This window comes from Toxorhynchites rutilus, chromosome 1 (assembly GCF_029784135.1).
Source record: "Toxorhynchites rutilus septentrionalis strain SRP chromosome 1, ASM2978413v1, whole genome shotgun sequence".
Taxonomy (NCBI): Eukaryota; Metazoa; Arthropoda; class Insecta; order Diptera; family Culicidae; genus Toxorhynchites; species Toxorhynchites rutilus.
The window spans coordinates 162,934,926-162,945,350 of record NC_073744.1 but is presented as its reverse complement, the minus strand read 5'-3'; the positions used below and the strand labels follow the sequence as shown (position 1 = coordinate 162,945,350).

Below are 10,425 nucleotides of genomic sequence, written 5' to 3'. Positions count from 1 at the left end.
ACAATCCGATCGGCCTGGGTTCAATCCCAGCTGGCGTCGTTGGGATTTTCTGAGGTGAAAAATCTCTGGTTACGTCTTCCTTCGGAGGGGAAGTAAAAGAAGTTGGCCCGGCTTATGAGTTGTTGAGTCTGATAGGTAGGAACAGGTGGAGTCGCCTCCCTGATGTCGGTGATTGGCACTGAAGTGGCGGAAATAGGCCGACGAAAAATAAGCGAAGATAAAAAAAAAAAACATGTCGATTTATTTCAGCCTTTTGTGGAACATCTGAATAATTATAGTAATAACTAAAATATTATTTGTAATTAATTTAAGAAGAATCACTTTCCTCCGAGTTATAATTTTGGTTATTTTTTTAAAATCTGTTTTTAGTTTTTTGTATAGTAGAATATCTAAAAGCATTTTGCTAAAATTTCAGAACGATCGCAGTTTTCTGACCATATTAAGTCGTTTGTAAATGTCGTTTGTTCCTCAAACTTGTTTTATGTTATGTTTAATTTTTGGCGATGAGTTTAAAGATTTGAGAATACTAAAACACATTATTGAACTTTCCGCTGCCATCAAGGAGTTTCACTTCGGACCATAAAATGTGTTCACGTTCGACCAATGGTTCTCAAAGTACTAAGACTGCTTCAGGCAGGATAGTAGCCCCCTGAATGACTTGGGAAAGGTGCGGCTCCACTGTGTAACCTCAGCGTTACGGTTTTGAATTTTCTTTTGTCATATGAACAACGCAATTTCACGTTCCATCAGGTTGTGGACAAGTTGAAGCCGAAGTCGATATTTGGACAGCAAAAGTCTTTGTTCTGTAAGCATTACGATTGCATTCACCTCATTAAGAACGAAGCCGATAATTTCGTCACTTGTGCCGGGGTGGTGAACCGTGCGAGTGCGAGGCATTTGGTGTTCAACTGCAGCCTCAAAACGACGACAGACACCCATATCCTATCGAAGCTCCGATACATCCGATGTGAACACCTATGGTTTGATGACTGAATGCCAGGGCCTGTCATACCTCAAGCATGATGTGGCGTTGGTGGAAGAATCGTTCAGCTTCGGTTTAGGCGGTTCGGCAGATCAAGAAACAGTCAATCAAAACCAACAGCAACAGACAGTAAAACTCCTCCATTTCCGCGCTGATAGTGTGGAGCTATGCATTTCAGAGCATTGTCAGTCCTCCAAGCATACGAATTGTTCTACGCCAACATCCGCAGGTGACAAGAAGGTCAACAAGAAAGGCAAGAAAACGCAAATGAAGACGATTCAGTCAGTGAAACCACTTGCTGCACACTGCAATCAGGTGAAACTTTCCAAGTTCCTTTGTAATGATTAGCACTTCCTAACTCGGGGCTTCGAAGTTTTTTTTAAGAACATCTGAGTCACTGCACTAAAACTAAAGTTCGTCTGAACCTAAAACACGATGGGCAGTCAATTTTTTTATACAAGCGAGCGGTTCCTTTCTGTGCCACTTAAAAAGTAGAAGAAGAATCGGAACTGCTCCAACGTATGGATATTATCACGCTCATCGAATTCTCCGATCGGGCAGCTCCTTGTCATTGACATATATGCGTATCTGCGCCGATTATTCCACCGGACTCGAGGCAGCGCTTGGAGCAAACCACACTCTCCCAACGCCCGGAGATATTCGCATGAAACTAGTCGGCAAACGTGTCCCCAGTATTATTCATCTTTCCGACGTGTACCTGCGAGTAGAGTGTCAAAGAAACTCATGATAATCAACACCCATCGTTACCTGTACCGAAGTAACGGTTAAGCACTTGGCGCATTCCAAAAACTGATGGCAAGGATGATAAAAGGTTCGGATGGAATCCATGCATTCCTAGGCGACATCATGATCCACAGTGAAAATAAAGAAAAAACATTATGTAGTTCTCACTACTCTTTTCAAGCGACATCGTCGATATGCTATCGATTTACGCCTGGAGAAATGGCGATTGAACCAGAAGGAGAACAAATACCTTAGACTGATGCAAATAAAAAATGACACGATCCAGCAAGAATTTCAGCAATCTCCCAGATGCCAGCTCCAATAGATGTTGCTGCTCTGCGATTGTTCCTGGGCAATGTAAACTCCAACCAAATTCCATCACAGACTTTGGGGTCGTCGTTTCATGCTGCAAATAAATCATCATTAGCCATTGATAAGACTCGAAGAAAATTTCATTTGTTCCTCAAGCAGAATCTAACACACTTGTGACACAATCACTCGGCAGTCCCTCTGCCGCCTTTTTTTTGTAAATAATCCCCTCTCACATTCCTCACTACTTACCACTCCCCACACAAACTTACTGAAAATACGGCCTCACCTTAGTAATACTTCTATACATCTTGGTTTAAAAATAGACATGTCTCCACATCTGGCAGCTCTGGTGATGATAACATAAAAATCTGTCAAACGGTACGATGCATAATTTTTGAGTTATGTTTTGATACACAAGTTTGTAATTTTCTTCGTATGCCGCAAATGACAGTAAAGTGATGCGAAGTTGTTAATTTGAAACTATTATTAACGTTGCTGCAAGAGAAATAATTATTTTTCTTAGCTTTGATCTACAGGTAAGGTTTCAGACGAATCTATGCATTGGAAATCCATGCAATTATTATTTTCTAAATTTTAGAACAATGTCAAAGACAGCTACCCCAGTCGCTGATGCTGCCAGCCAGCAACAGGCCGAACTGGAATGGATTCAGATGAGAAAGGATTACCCGAGCCTGCAGGTGGAAACGGCTAAAGAAAAGCTGATTCGGAAGGTGAAGGATAACCCGTTGGTTCCTATCGGGTGTGCCGCAACATTAGGTGCTCTCTGTTTTGGGCTCTGGAGTTTCCGCCAGGGTAGATCACGGATGTCTCAGTACATGATGAGGGCTCGAATTTTGGCACAAGGCTTCACCGTGGTGGCACTGGTTGTGGGCGTTGGCCTCACGTACGGCAAAACGGCTGACGGAAATAAGAAGTAATGACCTCGCTGGGTACAGCGTTTGTTTTGTTAGTTTGTGATGATATATGATATGATATAATATATATAAGTAGAATGAACATTATAGATCTTTTAACGTATTACTGCCCAGGTGTACAAGAACTTGATCTAAATGGCATGAAACTTTCTAGTCCATCTAGGTTTGTCCCGAAACGAGGGGGGGAAACGCAATATTTTGGTTTGGAGTTCTTTGGATGTTGAGATATCTGACGTATGAAATTTCATACACTGAGCCGATACAGTATCAAAAATGGAAATCATTTGAATATCGAACGAAACGGTTTTATTTCATAAAATTCAACTTCAGCAACCATTTTCAAGGTTTATTAGCATTTTCGTGTACTGCCGTTCTACGCATAATTGTCTCACGGTTCATAGGGATTGCATGGAATGATGGAGGAGTTTCTTTGTAATATCAAATCAACCTGTAAGCAAGTTAAAAACAAAAAACGGTCCGGTTGTACCACTGGCATAGATTGCTTATCAAAAGAACAAGTAAGGGCATTATCTGAACGCTAAATATTCCATGGCATGTCAAGAGAATTTCCAATCCGGGAAGACACTTGAGCGATCGGGAATCGAACCCAATGCCTATATCAGCATTAGCCATGAATTTACAAGGGATTTCCCGCTCTACTAGATTCCCGAGAACGATCTACTAATGCGATCGCTTTCGAGTCCAGACAGCTGAGCAACCCCGAGCCTAATTCTAGCCGACACTTTAGGCCCAGTAACTCTCCCAAGGCATGTCAAGAGAATTTCCAACCCGGGAAGACCCTTGACCGATCAGGAATTGAACCTAATACCTATGTCAGTACCAGCCTTGAATTTACAAAGAAAATCCCGCTTTACTGGATACCCGACAACGATCTGTTAATAGTTTTCGAGACCAGACAGCTGAGCAAACCTAAGCTTAATTCCAGCCGATACTTCAGGCCCTTCATTCAAACTGGGGTATAATCGCTTCAATCTGAATCTGCAATGAGATCTGCCACAACACAGAAAGATCTCGTCAATCATCTGTCAAAAGGATAAATTTACATGTATTCCGGTTGAGCTATTACTAGCTTCTTTTCAGTTTCCACTTTCAATCCCATGGAATGGATCGATCTTATTAAACAAAACAAAAACAAAGAAAAAAAAATCACTTTTGCCAATGTTCAATTTCAAATTCAACTATGCCGGTTCACGCGCGCGATGCTCAAACTCTTGTAGACTTCACAATTATTTTTTAACTAATCTAATAACTAAAATTATTAAAAATCAAAAAAATAAAAATAAAAACAACATACCATCATCATCATAGTCTAAAGATAAAAAAAAACACACACACATGCACCTACACCTTAAACAGTACTCTATTCATTATATAATAATGATGACGGTCCCACTTTATTTTCCTACAACGATTTGAGCTGGACGAATTTTCTTTGATAACTATTTATATGGATTTCTTTTATAATACAAACAAAACCAGTATATTAGTTAAGAGCGTAGACATAGATTGTCATTCGAATGAGCAAGTAAAGGCATTATATGAACGCTAGATATTCCAAGGCATGTCAAGAGAATTTCCAATCCGGGAAGACCCTTGACCGATCAGGAATTGAACCTTATACCTATATCCATACCAGCTTTGAATTTACAAAGGAAATCCCGCTTTACTGGATACCCAACAACGATCTGTTAATCGTTTTCGAGAGCAGACAGCTGAGCAAACCTAAGCCTAATTCCAGCCGATACTTCAGGCCCTTCATTCAAACTGGGGTATAATCGCTTCAATCTGAATCTGCAATGAGATCTGCCACAACACAGAAAGATTTCCTCAATCATCTGTTAAAAAGATAAATTTACAAGAATTCCGGTTGAGCTATCCCTAGCTTGTTCGCAATTTCCACTTTCAATCCCTTAGAATGATATGATTTTCTTAAAAACAGAACCAATATTTTTAGCCAATGCTCAATTTTAAGCTTCTCTATGCCGTTTCACGTGCACGATGCTCAAACTGTTGTAGACTACTCGAAATGTATATAAAAAAAGTAAATTAAAAACGAGTACAAACAAATAAAATACCACCATCATCATAGTCTAATGATAAAAAAGTCAAAAGCACAAAAAAAAATAATCCGTCATAGCTTCGTCATCTTACATACTAACATTGATTACACACCAGGTCAAAAATCTAAATCATGCTTTAAAAACTCTTTACAAATACTACGAAACATTCGAAGGCTTGTTGCTGTCTTTGCCTCATTGGGTAAGGTATTATACAGTCGATATCCCTTATAAAAAATTGAATTTTGGGTACACGACATTCGGAAGTTCATGGTTCTGAGGTCGCTTGCTTGTCTTGTATTATATCGATGCATGTCTCTTCCATACATCATAGTATTTCGTAGGTAGTTCGGCGTCATATTATTAGTCATTTTGTATATAAACGTGAGCGTGCAATGTTTAATACGCTGACTGACTGACACCCATTGTCGGCATTCTAGCATGAATCTCCGCGGAGTTCGTCGATCACATCTCAATATCAGGCGCATAGCCTTGTTTTGCAACATTTGCATTCTTTGCATCTGTCTCTTATTTGCAAGAAATAGCACAGATGCACAATAATCAAAATGTAGAGCGATCAGCGCTTTGTAGATCGTTATTTTGCTTTCAAAAGTCAAGAAACGATTTATTCTACAAAGCACTCCATATTTTTGAGCTGCCTTCTTTATAGTATAATTAATGTTCTCTTCAAAAAGCAGCGTTTCGTCTAGAATAACGCCAAGATATTTGATTGATGATACTCTTTCTACAGGTTGCCCATCTATACTTATACTATCGACTGCGTGTCGATACTACCATTTATTTCTTATTTACTTATATTTAATTTCAATTTTTTCCATTTTAATCAGTCATCTAAGTTTTGTAGTTCAAGATTCATTTTTCTGTAACAGTCTTGCAATGTATCTGCCACAATAAATATCGCTGTGTCGTCAGCGAACAAATTCACGTCGCTGTCATTTAACACCTGTTTGACGTCATTGATATAAAGCAAGAAAGGTAACGGCCCAGAACACTTCCTTGAGGCACACCCAGATTCACTGATCCCGCCGATGATTTACTGTCCCTATAAATAGTGATTTGTGTTCGCCCGCTTAAGTAGCTTTCAAACCACGTCAATACAGGTCCAGTTACATCATAACCGGGAAGCAGCTTTATCAATTTACACCGGTCTACTGTCTCGAAGGCCCTTTTCAAATCAATAAATACCGTCAAAATAACTTTCTTCTCCTCTATAGCCTGTTCCCATTTTAGAAGCAACAAATTAAGAGCCGTTTCACAAGAGTGGTTTTCCCTAAATCCAGACTGTTCATCTACCAGTATTTCATTTTCCGATATATGTTCCAACAGTTGATCTTTGACAACGATTTCTAGGATTTTTTTCGTACATTGATCATATATTAACTGGTCTACGGTCTTCTGGTTTGGTCGATTTCGGATTTTTTGGAATCGGTATGACAACGGATTTCTTCCAACTACAGGGTGGGCCATTTAAAGTGGAAGCATCTGGCAACCCCATAACTTTTGACAGAGATTTTTTTTTTTTATCCAAAATATATATTTTTATTAAGGCTCATATGGCGTCAACCTGACGGGGCCGGGAGTTCAATATTTCGACAATGTTTGCCTTATAACTATGTTAGTAATATGTAACCGATTACTCGCGGTTGGCTCGAGGTTAGTATTACAAGTGTTTTCGTAATTGTGATGTTGCTGTCTTCAATGATCTGTACCTGTGCCCGACACGGGATACTTCCTATTGGGATGCAGCTGACCATTAATCAGCAACGCCCCCCTAGTCTGTACCCCATATCTAGCGTGGTGCGTCTTCTCGAGGAATCCAGGATAGAATGGTCACTAGCCGGCGCTTTTGACAGAGATGTCAGATTAACAAATGTCATACCGCGTTGGAAGTGTCATTTCAGTACAATTTTAACCATGGAACAATACACACCTAAACAACGCGCTGAAATTGTTCAGCTGTACATTCAAAATAACTTCTCAATTGTGTTAACTAAAGGTGCGTGGAAAAATAAAAATAAAGTTAAAACATCGCCTGGAGACAACACTATACGTCGATTATATGCCAAATTTATATCGTCTGGTAGTGTTGGTAATGCCAGTCATCTGTCCAGACAACGACCAAGACGTTTCGACGAGAATATTGATGCCGTTCGAGCCAGTGTTGCAGAGACTCCATCGACATCAGGTCGCCATCGTTCGCAAGAGTTAGGCATCTTTTTATTGCCATTTGTTCGTGAAAATGAATTGGACAATTACTGGTTCCAACAGGACGGCGCTACATGCCATACAGCGGCTGAAACGACCAAATTATTGCGCGAAATGTTCCCCGGAAGATTAATATCGAAAAACGGCGATTATAACTGGCCACCGAGATCACCTGATTTGACGCCTCCTGACTTTTTTTTATGGGGATATTTAAAATCCAAGGTATACACTGGTAAACCAAGGACCCTGGCTGCGCTGAAAGACAATATCCGACAAGAAATTGCTGCCATATCGGCCGAAACATGGGGCAAAGTGATGGAAAATGCCGAAAAAAGGGCACATTTTGCGGTCAAGGCCAGAGGCGGTCATTTACGAGATATCATAATCAAAAAGTAGTTAGAACAAATCTCCTTGGACCAAAATAAATGAATTTAAAAAAAAATTAAATTCCACTTCTTTACTTTGCTATTGCAAAAACAAATCCTTCCACTTTAAATGGCCCACCCTGTATGTGGGCATTCACCTCGAATCATCGACTCATTTACTATATATATTGATATCATCAACACCCGCACAGTTTCTTAAATCCATCACAACCTTCCTCAGTGTTTCCATGCTGATGGTTCTAAACCATCTCCATTGTGAAGACAAACTAGGAAAAGCAAGATTTAGTCGATTTGTAGATGGCACAATACCATTGTGGATTTCCTCCACACTTGTCGTGAAAAATTTGTTCAATTTTTCAGTTGTTATGAAATTACTTTCTGTATTACCGTCAAATTCAATGTCGATATCTTTACTTCCGCCTGGATTACACAAATCATTCATTTTGACGTAGGATTACGTCTTTCGGGAACATATTGGGGTACAGATTGAAAATCGAAAATAGAGCAGATCGTGAAAATTGTCCAATTTCAAACGCTTATTGCTCAGTCATTTAATGATGGATTGATGAAATTTTTGCATCAATCAATTTCGGCACTCCATAACAATTTTTTATGTTGAATAAAATAATATATCATTAAACTAACTATCAAACAATTTAAAAATCTCAACCCCTATCCTAACGGAAATACCCACTTCTGATTGGTCGAACTTGACGACACATGCGGCGGTTCCCTAACAAAGACATCAAAACCAAGCTGCCTGATGGAAATCGGCATTAAAAATACTTGTCGGGGACATTTTTATATTGCAAGTAAGAAGAGTGATACGAATAATTCTAGCAAATAAAATTTAAGTTTGGAACTTTAATGTTGGTTGCTTCGTGAAACTCCATATCAATGTCCGATCGTGTATTTTGAAAAATTTAGCGCAATGGTAGGTGTAAAATTGTATACTATAGCCGTTGTGTTAACCCTTTCCCGTACAACATAGAGTCTCATGACATATAGTACATATAGTATTAGGTATTGTTAGTCCAATTAAAATTCGCATTGGGTTGAATAAACAATCAGAAAGTAAAAATTATAAAAGAAAATTACCTTTCCCATTTCAAATATATTTTCGCTATATTAAAGTAACATGTTTTTACTGATAAGAAAAGTTGATAATTGTGTTCGGTATTAATAATTATCTTATATTAAATTGGTGATTTTTTTTTCTTTATTTCATCAATACATATCACAAGAGGCATCTCGTCTAGGATTATAGAGGGCGGTTCTCATAATATCTCGTTCCACTTCGGTATCCTTTATCTGATACGCACCATCCAACGACTCTTTATCATCCTTCTGTCATCATCACCCGTTAAACACTGGTGGAATGAACAAATACCCAACAACCAAACAAAACGGCCCTTTTGAGGTCCACCTAATCATTATAAAAGAGTTTAACGATGTAATTATCCGAAATCAACAGATAACCTAACGGAATCCTACGTCAATTATGCGGTCGTGTCTCGGACACAACCCTCCTGTGACTTTTTACATCGAATAAAATAATATATGTCATGATACTAACTATCGAACAATTGAAAAATCTCAACCCCTATCCTAACGGAAATGCCCACCTCTGATTGGTCGAAATTGACAATACATGCGGCGGCTCGTGTTCTTACAATTATTGGTCAGTTATTTCCTGATGGATTTACGAGATATTTGCATCAATCGATCTGAGCACTCCATAACAATTCTTCACAATGGATAAAATAATATATCATATGAAACTAGCTATCAAACAATCAAAAAATCTCCAAACGAAATACCTCGTTCTGATTGGTCGAAATTGAAGATACGGAGAAATCGGCATTGCAAATACATCAAAGTAAAGGGAACTTTTGTTCCTACCGAAGTGTGTTCTCTAACAGAGACATTAAAACCACGCTGCCTGGGGGAAATCGGCATTGCAAACACATGAACGTAGGGAGAGCTTTTGTTTCCTCCGACATGTATTTCCTAACAAAGATTTCAAATTCAAGGTACCTGAGGGAAATCAGCATATAAATACCCTCTTTGTCGATAGATTAAAAAACGACGCGCACGAATGTATAGTGCTCATTGTAACTAGCGTGGGCATTGCTGATTGCATACGTGCTGGCGAATAAGTTGAGAGCGATGAACGAGTGTTTTTTTTTATTTTCGTTCCAATAAGAATCTTCCGATGGACTGATTGAACAATGATGTTTCAATGAACTGAATAGAACCTATGTTCCATAGAATATAAATAAAATTTAAATTTGGAACTTTTATGTTGGTTGCTTCGTGGAATTTCATATCAGTGACCGATCATGCGTTGTAAAACTATTAGCACAAGTGAAAGTGTAAAATTGTATGGTAGCGGTTGTATTAAAATAACTTGAAATATGATCGATTTTTTTCTCCCAAGGAAAGTGCAGGCGACGACAAAAATTGGGAAAATGAAGGAGTTCCGTGTCCCGTTCCAAACATATCCAAAACAACAGATAGCCTAACGGAATCCTACATCAACTATGCGGTCGTGTCTCGGACACAGCCCTACTGTGACTTTTTTTCCACAGCTTCTTTGGATCATGTTGAACTGCCATTATTTCACTTTGAATTAATTTATTTTTGGAATTCTTTAGTTCACGTACATAAATATTTCTCCATACTTTGTACATGTCCCAATATTCAATACTGTTTGTACGTTTAGCTATCATTAGGTAATGATCCCGTTTTCTTCTGATGGA

The 10,425-nt window shown here is 38.8% G+C and overlaps 2 protein-coding genes across 4 annotated transcripts; one reads left to right on the top strand and one right to left on the bottom strand.

Annotated features, from left to right (window-relative positions):
* Window positions 1-240: 240 nt before the first annotated feature.
* On the bottom strand, window positions 241-3,040 carry LOC129772792 (uncharacterized). Of its 3 annotated transcripts, none has more exons than XR_008742639.1 (4): window positions 2,210-2,265; window positions 1,977-2,132; window positions 1,757-1,837; window positions 241-1,700 (listed from the first exon to the last, which is right to left on the bottom strand). XR_008742639.1 is itself a non-coding variant. In XM_055776245.1 (4 exons), the coding sequence occupies exons 1-4, from the start codon at window positions 2,343-2,345 to the stop codon at window positions 1,653-1,655; spliced, it is 312 nt and encodes a 103-aa protein (XP_055632220.1). In that variant the 5' UTR covers window positions 2,346-3,040; the 3' UTR covers window positions 241-1,652. The 3 variants fall into 3 exon arrangements, 2 of the variants coding, with proteins under 2 accessions (XP_055632220.1, XP_055632230.1); XM_055776245.1 differs by lacking the exon at window positions 2,210-2,265 and adding an exon at window positions 2,325-3,040 and having other exon boundaries at window positions 1,751-1,837; XM_055776255.1 differs by lacking the exon at window positions 2,210-2,265 and adding an exon at window positions 2,325-3,024.
* On the top strand, window positions 2,404-3,055 carry LOC129772786 (HIG1 domain family member 2A, mitochondrial). Its single transcript, XM_055776232.1, has 2 exons — window positions 2,404-2,574; window positions 2,637-3,055. The coding sequence occupies exon 2, from the start codon at window positions 2,641-2,643 to the stop codon at window positions 2,974-2,976; it is 336 nt and encodes a 111-aa protein (XP_055632207.1). The 5' UTR covers window positions 2,404-2,574; window positions 2,637-2,640; the 3' UTR covers window positions 2,977-3,055.
* Window positions 3,056-10,425: the final 7,370 nt, after the last annotated feature.

Bases quoted from the DNA above. Each gene is read 5' to 3' on its own strand.
- LOC129772786 (XM_055776232.1), top strand. From the start codon at position 2,641: ATGTCAAAGACAGCTACCCCAGTCGCTGATGCTGCCAGCCAGCAACAG.
- LOC129772792 (XM_055776245.1), bottom strand. From the start codon at position 2,345: ATGTATAGAAGTATTACTAAG. The intron at 2,133-2,324 runs GTGAGGCCGTAT...ATTTATTTGCAG, and splicing joins TGTATAGAAGTATTACTAAG to CATGAAACGACGACCCCAAA. The intron at 1,838-1,976 runs GTATTTGTTCTC...GATGTCGCCTAG, and splicing joins TTTATTTGCATCAGTCTAAG to GAATGCATGGATTCCATCCG.